This window comes from Gymnoscopelus braueri (assembly GCF_963280865.1).
Source record: "Gymnoscopelus braueri genome assembly, chromosome: 12".
Taxonomy (NCBI): domain Eukaryota; kingdom Metazoa; phylum Chordata; class Actinopteri; order Myctophiformes; family Myctophidae; genus Gymnoscopelus; species Gymnoscopelus braueri.
In genome coordinates, this window is record NC_137614.1 from 13466282 (window position 1) to 13478303 (window position 12022).

At 43.8% G+C, this 12022-nt stretch overlaps 1 protein-coding gene across 1 annotated transcript in view; it reads left to right on the forward strand.

Annotated features, from left to right (window-relative positions):
* The window catches only part of arhgef25a (Rho guanine nucleotide exchange factor (GEF) 25a), a 64951-nt gene that overhangs the window by 28960 nt on the left and 23969 nt on the right, over nucleotides 1–12022 (forward strand). The window contains 3 exon segments of the mRNA XM_080445676.1: nucleotides 4134–4282; nucleotides 4284–4457; nucleotides 7957–8070. Of these exon segments, the coding sequence (XP_080301802.1) occupies nucleotides 4134–4282; nucleotides 4284–4457; nucleotides 7957–8070 (437 nt within the window).

A 12022-nucleotide genomic window follows, 5' to 3' on the forward strand; every position in this document is an offset into this window, starting at 1 on the left:
ACGCACAGAGGTTTGTATTACTATACTTATGAGGAGAAAAATTAAAGGACAGCATCGAATAGCTGAAAAGTAGCCGAAAAATAGCAGCTTGTGAGCTTGTAGATCGGCTATTTTCCTGTGTGCGACACCGACACGCAACGAAGTATAAATCAGCATAACTCCAACCCCTAAAACTTAACCTCTAAATGTCTAATTCTAACCCTAACCCCAACCTGAGTCTTTTTCTAATTCTAAACAAAAAATATATTATTTTAACCATAAAACAACCATTTCTCTTTTGAGGACCAGGAAAATAGTCCTCACAAGTATAGTAATACAAGCACACACACACACACACGCACACACACACACACACGCACGCACGCACACACACAATGCCTGAAAAATATGGTCAGGCACGCAAAAAAAAAGTCGTTTGATGGAAATGTGCTGTCTGTGATGGAGACATGCACGCAGACAGGCCTGAGTGCTATTGGACCAGAATGCAGCAGTCTGTACAGTATATTCCACCCTGCATTAAAAAATAAAAAAAAACCTGGTGTATTTTATGATGGTGCTGATTCAAGGCTTTGAATCCTTGAGCTGTGAGCTCAGCTGTCTCTCCACTAGCATTGCCATGTGCGCTTATTATGACGTTGCTGTCGGGACAGAAACCTCTTATCTTCATATTCTGACTTATTTAGTTTTTTTTCATAAATTAACGCCCTACTTGATCATACTACACCGTCACACAAAAGCATGAAAAAGTAGCAGATCCACAAGCTCGAAACGCACCGCTTGTAGATCAGCTACTTTTGAATTTGAATCCCTAAAAGTAACAGTTTTGGACATATGAGGTTTCCACCCGACAGAGATGATATAAGCGACTTGGGGCTTGTGTTTCTGTAAAGTCGCTTGTAAATATTGGTAGTTTGCGGGTTGCGTTTTTTGGGGTGGACTTTTGTTTCTAAAGTGTAGTTGCTTATTTGGGCTTGCTTCCTAATGTTGTTTAAACCAGTGGTTCTCAAACATTTTCATGTCACCCCCACATTAATATGTATTTTGTCTGCGGACCCCCCCTCCCCCCCATCTGAAAATAATCTGTGCCAGGGAACCCGCAGACAAGATTTGTGCATTTAAAATGTTTCAAATACATTCCACATTTTTCCTATTTACAATTTTTTTGAAAATAGCATATGTACAAGCTCACAAGGCGTCGCATAGCGACACGTTGTGAGCTTCAAATAGCTATTTTCAAATATCCGATGTATACTGTAGCTCATGTGGCCTTGGTGCTCCTAGAACTGGCCGCTTGTTTCTCTTGCAAAATCTGGCAACACTGCGCCCGTTTTTTTTTTTTTTTTGTAAGACGGAGAGCAGGGGACATCTTTTTATTTTTTTAACACAGCATTTTCTCATACTCATAGACTGGAACACTGGCTCTCATTGTGCCCCAGAGAGAAATTAATTAAACCTGAATGAAGTATAAAGAAGTCCAATCACTTTGTGGTGGGGGTGGGGCGGGTGGAGGGGCGGGGTGGTGCGGTGCCCGGGGGGTTGTGGGTTTATGCTGGCTTTGCCTTTTTGGTGTTGGCATAGTGCTCACAAAATGGACCACGCTTTATATCACTGCAGCTTTTTAAGACAGATGTATTCATGCGTTGTCGTATGACGGTGTGGCGAGCCGTAAATTAGCCGATCTACGAGCTGATCGGCAATTTGTTGCTATTTTTTGCCACAATATTTGTCTCTGAGATGTAGTGGAGTAGAAGTAAAAGTACAGAAAACTGGAAATACTCCAGTAAAGTAAAAATCACACCCAGTGTGAAGTGGGCGGTGTGGTCATCACAGTGGTCAGTCATCACAGTGATGGAAGCTCACTTAAAAACATTTTTTTTTTGAAGTGCATAGTCCTATTTATAGGTTATTAATGTCATCATGTGTCTCGCTAGCCAATCACAGTGCTGGATAGAGTCAGCCAATAGAGTCAGCCAATCACAGTACAGCTAAGGGTGTACTAATGAGCCAATCACAGTACAGCAAATGTGTACTAATGAGGTGTCCCAACCCCACTTATAGGGGCGGCTACACCGCCCAAAAATACCTCAAACATTATTATAGCATAGCGTATTTTAACCATCATCAATCATCATCATCAGTTCGAGACGAGAGAGAGAGAGAGAGAGCATGGCCATTCAAGCAATTATTAACCTATATAGCAAACTAGCGTTTTTTCCCAACAACAGTTGACAGCGAACGGATGCACAAGACTGCCATCTCCATCTATTTCTCTGTGATTTCCCCAAATCCCCAGTGCGGTCCCAAATCACGCGTCAGGCGTGTACTCTACTTCTCACGTCCAGCAGTGAGTCGTCGGCCATATTGGAACCCGGGGGGGGGGGGGGGGGGGGGCAGCGAGTCTCTGCGGGAGAGAGTGTTCCTCCATCCGTAAGGAGAGTGACAAACAGGGGTCAGAGGTCGGGCCTGGGGCAGAACAAGATGGATGGGAAGCAGACCTGAACTGTGTCCACACACAATAGATTAAAGACCCCCGGACACACATCTTAAGAGGAAGAGACACTATCTTGGGGAGGTTTTGAGGAAGTCAGAAGAAGGAAGGGCGAGAGGCGGGGGCGGGGCGGGAGAGAATAGGATGAGACAGAAAAAACAAACAGACCCAAGCAAAGATCTTCCCCTCTCCTCTGAACAGGATTATGCTTGGACTTCCTGTCCCCCCCACCCGACCCCCTTTCTTCCCATGTTCCTCGTGACATCACCACAGGAGGCACTCTCCAGATTGGTCAGAGGGGGGTATTTTCAGAGGCCGACGGTCACGCGACATCAAACGGCGGGCTAGCCTGACCTCCGCCGTATGCACTGCCTCCATGCGGCGTGTCGGTCCCACCATGTGTTTTTATATGTACCACTCGGATATAAAATATCGGGGGAATGGGGGTTGGGGGGTGTTGTCTGGCTGGACTAATTTGAACTCTGGGAAATGGGAACAATGCAGTCTTGTATGGTTTGCTTAACAGCTGCACAGCTGTGTTTGAGGAAAAGAAGCCTATTTTTATTCCTTGGGTTCTTTATTTTGATTTCCCTTCGCTTCTCATCCCCCTGGACGTGTTGACGTGTCTCTTTCCTGCACGCTCTCCCGCCCCACCTCACCCCCCCCACACCTCCGCACAGGCGCACGGACCACCCCGAAAACACTCCTTCAGTGTTTCTCACCTCTGGTGGTTCTGGAGGCCCAGACTTACACAACAAATCGTTGCTGTCGGGCAAAAACCTCTTATCTCCATGTTTGTGTTTTTTTCGTAAATGAACGCCCTACTTGATCATGCTACAGTGTCACAAAAGTCTTTTGCAGAACCACAAGCTGACCTTGCAGATCTGCTACTTTTTAGCTATTTTTGGATTTGAATCCTGTAACACTTTTGGACACTTTTTTCCACCCGACAGAAACGAAATATTAACTTTTTTGTTTGGTTAATATATTTTTGAAGCTTCCCCGTCGTGTACATCCTGGTAGTTAATTGCGCTCTGCATATCTTCAAAGTATTAATATAGTGTTTTTACATTGTAAAGCTGGTCTTGCACTCACTGATATGGGTTTGGCGCAGGGACACGCAACTCGAGACAGACTGCGATGTCACATGCCGAACGTCAATCAGAGCCTCACTAAATGAGGAAGTATGCAAGGATGATGAGTGATACAAAACGAGCGCTTCTCCGTCCCTGACACAACGTGGTTCCTGTGAATGATGAAGTGAATAGCTTATGTTTTCGTCTTGGTGCGTTTGGGTGTTTCTCCCTCAGATATTCTGTGTGTGTATGCTTGTTGGATTACCCAAATTCTGGAGGATCAAATACATACTGTACATATTCATTGATCCTGGAATACTAATGAGGTAAATGTAGAGCAAATAATTTCGAATTTTTTAACACAAATCTTCTCTTCTGGGGGGGTCCCTGGCACAAAATATTTTCAGATGGGGAGTCCCGCGGCCAAATACATATCATTTTGGGTGGTCCCTTGACACGAAAAAGTTTGAGAACTACTGATTTAGAAGGCATTTGTAGAATTGGTCTCCAGAATCTTAACAACATTCCCCTCTCTCTCTCTCTCTCTCTCTCTCTCTCTCTCTTCTCAGACTCGTACTCGGCGGCGGGCAGCGAGGGCAGCATCTCCACCTCTGTGGCGTCTCTGCCGCCCCTGGCGTCGGGCAGCTCCGCCCCCAGCTCGCCGAGCTCCAGGCGGTCCGTGAGCACCCTCAAGAAGTGGCTGACCAACCCGGTCCGCTAAGCTCAGCGCCGGCGGCGGCACCTCCGCCAAGGGGGAGCGGCAGGTCCGCAAGCTGGAGGGGAAACCGCCCCCGCCTCTCCCACCACCAAGGAGCCACAGCCAGGACCTGGGCAGCCCTTTTGGGCCCGACGAGCCCCTCACCCTCCTGCCCGCCGTCACACACAGAGAACTGGTGAGAACCTCGCCGTTCGGTGACAGCTAGCCACGAGTTTGCAGTGTCCCATGAGGCCTTGCGGGAATTATGAGCCTCACTTCCTGTTGTCAACTTGACAGATATCGGAAGGGTTCATATTAGTCTGCCTGCTTCCCGACAAGCTCTCACTCCACACAGCTGATTAAAATCAATGATCGATGGCTCTTGGCACTTTAGCAGTAGCCTGTGTTTCATTCTGACTGGCTGCTGTTGCTGCCACGACGCCTAAATCTCTGCATGGGGATTAAACAGGGCCTTGTTGAGCAGTGGTGTAAAATAACTAAGTACATTTACTCAAGTACTGTACTTAAGTACAGTTTTGAGGTACTTTTACTTTACTGGAGTATTTCAATTCCAAAAGTCTATACTTTTACTTCTACTCCACTACATCTCAGAGGCAAATATTGTACTTTAACTCCACTACAATTATTTCAAAACTTAGTTACTAGTTACTTAGCAGATATAAATGATTGCATTATAAAACATACATTAACCACTTTAGCCCTATTTTATACCTAGGCTGAGCTTGTAGATCCGCTATTTTCAAACATTTTAGTACTTTTACTTTTGGTACTTTAAGTACATTTTGATACCAATACTTTTGTACTTTTGCTCAAAAACAATTTGAATTCCGTTCAGAGTACTTCTACATTTAATAATTACATTTTACACTTAATAAGCATTGATCATTAATTTGAATCAGCTGTGCGGAGGGAGATGTTGTAGGGTAAAGTAGGCAGACTAAATATGACCCTTTATGATTTCTGTCAGGTTGTGTTCCCACATTATTGTTGACTGATTTGATCCCTCAAATGAATTCGAATGACTGACAACAGGAAGTGATGCCCATAATTGACACACCCTCTTTTCCCCAGTAAGCTCCTTGGGAAACTTGCCTGTTGTCCAACAGTGCATGGTGGAAAGTAACTAAGTACATTTATTTATACTTAACTACAGTATTTCCACTTTTTTTTATACCTTATACTTATCCACTACATCTCAGAGGTAAATATTGTACTTTTTTGACAGCTTTAGTTGCTTTGCAGACTTAGATTATTGCCACATGTCGGCGTGTTGTGAGCTTGTAGATCGCTGAATGTTCGCCCCCCCCCCCCCCCCCCCCCCCCCCCACCCCCCCGGAATAGGGACGCTATAGGGTTCATGTGGTTAAATCCAGAGAAGAAAAGACTGTGCGCTCCATTTAAACCGCATTATTTTAATTACCACTAACACTTGGACAAACTGTCTTCATCAGGGACAGCTTGTCGAAACCTTGGTAATTAAAATAATAATTAATTGAACATACCCTTGAGTGTGTGGCGTTTTTGTCTTTCTTTGAATCTTGCTGCCAGTACCAACACCTCGTAATAAGACCTTTGGTGTGTGTTTGCCTACTCTTTTACTCTGCTGAATCAGGCCTACACACACACACACACACACACACACACACACACACACACACACACACACACACACACACACACACACACACCACACACACACACACACACACACACACACACACACACTGTATATTGATTTTTATTTTATTTTTACTTCAAATTTTTTTGCACTTTGTGATAGTCAGATGCACCTAATAAATCAAATGCAACATCATCATCATTTATTATTATTATTATTATCTATAGTCTAGATGTAACAATGTTTTTTCTCAGGTCACATGCATTAAGTAAAGATAATCTTCCTTGAAATGAGGCATTTGACACGGACCTCCTCGTAAGTCAACTGGAGCGTAGAGTGTGTTTCCCACACTGACTGTCTCATTATGTAAAGGTCATTGTGTTGAACTGGTTATGAAGTAAATAGACAAAGGATTAGTCTTATGATATCGTCTCTGTCGGCTGAAACCTCACATGTCCAAAACTGTTACTTTTCAGGATTCAAATTCAAAAATAGCAAAAAGTAGCAGATCTACAAGCTCCCAACGCGGCGCGAATGCGGATCTGCTGCTTTTGATGCGACGCTGTCGTACGATCAAGTAGGCGTTAATTAAGCAAAAAACACAAGAAGTTAATGTATGGAGATAAGAGGTCTCTCTCTGCCCGACTGCAACGATATACTGTAATATAAACTAAAAGTGGTTGTCCCAAATGCAGTGTGTTTGCACTGGGTGCTTCAGCTATCACACCAGACACTGGTTGAAAAAGTACTCACTTTTCAATGCTGAAATGTAGAAATACTCTGTTACAAGTAAATGTCTGGCATTCTAAATTTACTTGACTAAAAGTACAAAGGTATTGGTATCAAAATATACTTAAAGTACCAAAAGTTGAAAGTACTCATTATGCAGAATATCCCATTTCACAAGTTTTCAAATGGCGATGCAACGCATTGGTGAGCTTGTAGACCGTCTATTTTCAAATTGCCGAAATATATATAGGGCTGATGTTTTGTAATAATAATCAAGATCTACATAGTAACTAGTAACTAACTAGCTGTAAAATAATTGTAGTGGAGTAAAAAGTACAATATTTGCCTAGTAGAAGTATAAAGGAAATACTCAAGTAAAGTAAAAAATATCTCAAAATTGTCCTTAATTACAGTACTTGAGTAAATGTACTTAGTTACTTTACACCACTGCACCAGACACTGGCTTGATATAAAGTGTTAATGGGTGAGAGTGGTGGCAGCAGGTGATGTCACCGTTTATATAAGAGCAACGGTACTGGCTCAGCCCCAAGGAAGGACCGCACTATATGTGACACTGTGACTGTCACCATGCACCCTGAGTCCTGAGTCCTGAGTCCTGACACAAGCAGCGTGTTCTTTTTCTGCGGTGTGGGTTTTGTGTAGGAGAGTGTGTGTGTGTGTTGTGTGTGTGTGTGTGTGTGTGTGTGTGTGTGTATGTGTGTGTGTGTGTGTGTGTGTGTGTGTGTGTGTGTGTGTGTGTGTGTGTGTGTGTGTGTGTGTGTGTGTGTGTGTGTGTGTGTGTGTGTGTGTGTGTGTGTGTGTTTATCCTTGTGTGCGTGGGTGTTCGTCATTATGCTGACATCGTGATATAGTCACAGTCAAATCCCCTGTGTTAACTTAACTCTGAGAGTGTCCAAATGTAACCTTAATGTATAAATGGGATACAAGAAGAGTGGCCACTAAGGAAGAGTGGGCACCTCTGTCTAAAATTGGCAAATTTTTCCAAAATATTTGAGAAATAATCTTACATGCACGGTACATCATTTTCAGACCTAAATTTACCCTTCAACTTCTTATTTATGTCCACAAGAAATATTAGACCTTAATTGTCGAATGTTAAAGCATCTTTTAATCGTGTATACTTTACATTACATAAGACCATTTCCCAAATATTTTATCTTTTAACATTTTGGACATTTTACATCAAGGTTCCCACTCCTCCTTAGTGCCCACTCTTCGAGATAAAATGTGCATGCTCCACACCAGTGCTGCATTGCGCTAATAATGTTGTTTGTTGTATGTGTGCTTGTTGTTGTGTGTGTTAAAGGAGTGGAAAGATGGCCTGGCCAGCCCAGAGGACCTGTCCCCTGCTACGCTACATTCCCCAAGCTACATCCTCACAGATTCGCTGATGGGCTGCACCTCCCTGGCGCACACGCAGGTCAGTTCACACGTACTGTAATATACACCATAGTATAGCAATGCCATTAAATAAGTTGATTTATTCTGCACGTTACATACCCTCCCTGTACACTATATGCCTCTCGCACTGAGTCATTTGTCATGACGGTTAATGAGATTTCCAGAGTCAAAGAACCACCCCATTGAGAAAGGTTACGGTGAAACGACCACTTTAAAACCCATAAGTAATCGACTCTATACTAGGTCCGCTCCATTTTTTCCCCTCCACAATAAATCTCTTTGCCGAAAATAGCCGATCTGCAAGCTCACAGCGCGGTATGCGGCCCGTTGTGAGCTTGTAGATTGGCTGTTCTCGCGGAATGTTCTCTCCAGAACAGCGACGCTATAGCCTTCATGTGGTTCAGAGTGTTGGTTGGTGGAGTGGGAGGTGTACAGGTATACTGTACGAGTGTACGTATGGCTCCAGCAGGGCTGCTGACCTAGGAGTCTTTGGCATAGAGGTCGTCGCCTCGTCACCTAGATGGTGGATGGTGACCCTTCCAGCAGGAACCTGAGAAGAGGGAGAAACAGAGAGAGAGAGAGAGAGAGAGAGAGAGAGAGAGAGAGAGAGAGAGAGAGAGAGAGAGAGAGAGAGAGAGAGAGAGAGAGAGAGAGAGAGGGGGAAAGGAGTGGAAGTGAGTGGAGTGGGAAAGAGCAGAAGAATATTGCAAAAGAATGGAGGAGAACGAATGGAGGTGGAGTGATGCAAAAAAGCATGAAAGCAGGCTCGCTCCCAATTTTCCGCTGTAATCTGAAGACTCACCTCTTCAGACTCCGCCTCAGCCCTTAGCACTTGACCTAGATATGACGACCAATCATGCAGACACACCATGGTCATTTGTTCTCATGTTTTTGTTACTTAGGTTTGTTTTGATCACAATGTAAAAAAATTAATTTAGATGGCATGTTATCAGGCAGACGCTAACAGATTGCGGAACTAAAACACATATAAATCACATCGATGCATCGATGTTCAGCTAGTGGACGTTTGGCAAGTTAGAAAATCTTGCGAGATGCAAGAACTGCCAAACAGAACGAGGGTAAGGCACTGACGAAATTCTCTTATGACATCATTTTGTTCTCGTTGACCTCCCGAAGCAGAACAAGGTTCATGTTGGGTTGGAGTATAGCTGCAGCCTGGAGACACACACCATCTCATTAACCCATTAAAACCGGGGGGAAAGCATCTTTAGCTATATATATATAGAGCAACATACGTTTTTTCAGAAAAAAACTATTTGCAGATATTCTCTACATCTGCTATTTTTGAACATTTTTGAAAAATCCTGAAAGTGTTTGAACACATTTTGAACACAAATCTTCTCTTCTGGGGATCCTACTACCCTGGCACAAAATATTTTCAGATGGGGGTCCGCGGCCAAATACATATCATTTTGGGGGTCCTCCGTGGCACGAAAAAAGTTTGAGAACTACTGATTTAGAAGGCAAGATGTGGGTGACCTGTGCATCTGTAAAGACAGTGAGACGCCACCTCAGGCCACCCGGTCAGCCTGTCCTTTTATTCTAAAAAATCAATAGACCATCATGCTTCATGTTCCGAGGAGACGCTCAGCTGCTGGTTCTTTTCAGCTGACCCAGCAGACGGTGCTCAGAGGAGGAGTGGCGATGATGATGATGATGTCCTCAGTCAGGATCCGGGCTAGCGGGGAGGTGACATCAGCGCTCTAGTGTCACCAAGGGGCCCCTCAACTCAGATTCTGAGAATGACTCAACTCCGCCACTGTACTGTACTTACTGCCCATAGAGATGTGGGCTATCAAACAAAACAAGCACACAGGCAAAAAAATGAACGCACGCTTTCTATCCTAAGCAGCACCAGTGTGTGAAGTAACTATGTACATGTAGGTATTTTTTACTTTAATGGAGTATTTAAAATTTTCCGTAACGTGACGCATTGTGAGCTTGTAGATCTGCTATTTTCAAAAGATTTTTATACATTTTATACATTTGAAAACTTGTGAAATGGGACATTCTGCATAAGGGCACGGTCCCACCACACTTTTATTTTACCTCTGGGGTGGAATCTGCCAATGCTTTGTCAATGCAAATGCGTGGATTCTTGGGAAAAAAATGCACAAGACCATGAATCCACGCATTTGACAAATCATTGGCAGATTCCGCCCCAGAGGTAAAATAAAAGTGCGGTGGGACCGCACCCTAATGAGTACTTTCTACTTTTGGTACTTTAAGTACATTTTGATACCAATACTTTTGTACTTTTACTCTTGGATTCCGGAATTTTACTTGTAACAGAGTATTTCTACATTGCAGTATTGATACTTTTACTCAAGTAGAACATGTGAGTACTTTTTCCACCACTGAGCAGCACACATTCGCAGATGCACAAACACGGACACACTCGAGATAACCACGCACGCACGCAAACGCACACGCGCACACACACGCACACGCCAGAGCAGATCAATGCAGTCAATGCAAAAGGACATGCCTGGAGATACATTAGGTAATGGTGCTGGCTGGCAACTGGCGATGAAAGATGATGATCCTGGTTCCTGAGAACTGACAGAGAACACAATGTGCACACATACTCATATTCTCATATTCTCTCATTATTCTCATGCTACATACTTGTGGCTATGGGAACTCTCTGAATGCTGTGGGATGATGGAACTGAATATAAAGACTGATGGGAGGGGCTGGATAGGACAACAGGGATATAAGCCGGCAGGAACTGCTTGGCAAGCCCTAAAAAGTACCACAGCAAAAACTAATGTGATTATAGGAGTTTAAGAAGAATTTAGGCCTTGTAGCTATTGTTTTGGTACAGCCTGTGTTGTTATGGTTCAGCTTGTCCTTGTAGCAGCTAGTATGACTATGGTCTGATTCCTGTGTTGGTTGGCAGAACTACCGTACCACAGACCTTATTTTTTAATTTCTTTTTGGATTTATTTTTGGCCTTTTTTATGCCTATATTGATAGGATAGTAGGTTGACAGGAAATGGGGAGTGACATGCAGCAAAGGCTGTCGGGAATCGAGACTCGAACCCGCGGCGCGCTGTCAGGCTACTTCGGAGCCTACAGTAGGTGCCCGGACTGCTACGCCAGCGGTCCGGGCCCCGTACCACCGACCTGAGTGTCATTGTACTTCTCCCCATGATATCATGTACATTAAAGCATAACCGTCAACACCTAGAATATTGTCTCTGACTCCTATTGCCTCATTAATTACCGATTTATCCAGAATTCCACGACAGTACACAGTCAAATACAGAGTGTTCATTTAACCACATGAACCCTGCCGTCTCTATTTGGTCTGTGTCATTATTATAGGCAAAAAGGTTCAAAGAATTTCAAAGATTAAGTAGCAGATCTACAAGCTTACAATCCGTCGTGAGTTGGCTATTTTCACTATTTAAAAAACAATAGGGCTTAAGTTAACTTTGATAGTGTGAAAATAGGCCCTCTGGGTCTGGGGTAAATTAATACTCCGGATTCCTGTTTATAGTGAAGTGCCCTCCATCCGTGACTGGATGCGAGAACACTGAGGTAAGTTTATGTTTTAGTCTCAGCGACCTGACGTAATGTTCCTTTAATGGCACTGATTCAGTAGACAACAAAATGAGATAGGGGTGAGGTCAGCGTTTTTACTGCTAGCACAGTTAAGAGAGAGAGAGAGAGAGAGAGAGAGAGAGAGAGAGAGAGAGAGAGAGAGAGAGAGAGAGAGAGAGAGAGAGCAGGCGACAGAGGGAGGGAGCGAGGGAGAGAGAGAGAACATTAAGCTATGTAGGTCAGGTGTCTCAGGGCCGTTGTTTGTGTTATTGCCCTCTACCCTACCTCTAGAGACCATATGAGTCCTTTTGAGAAACCTCTTATCTCCATATTCGAACTTTTTGTGTTTTTTCGTAAATTGACGCCCTATTTGATCATACCACAGCGTCACACAAAAGGAT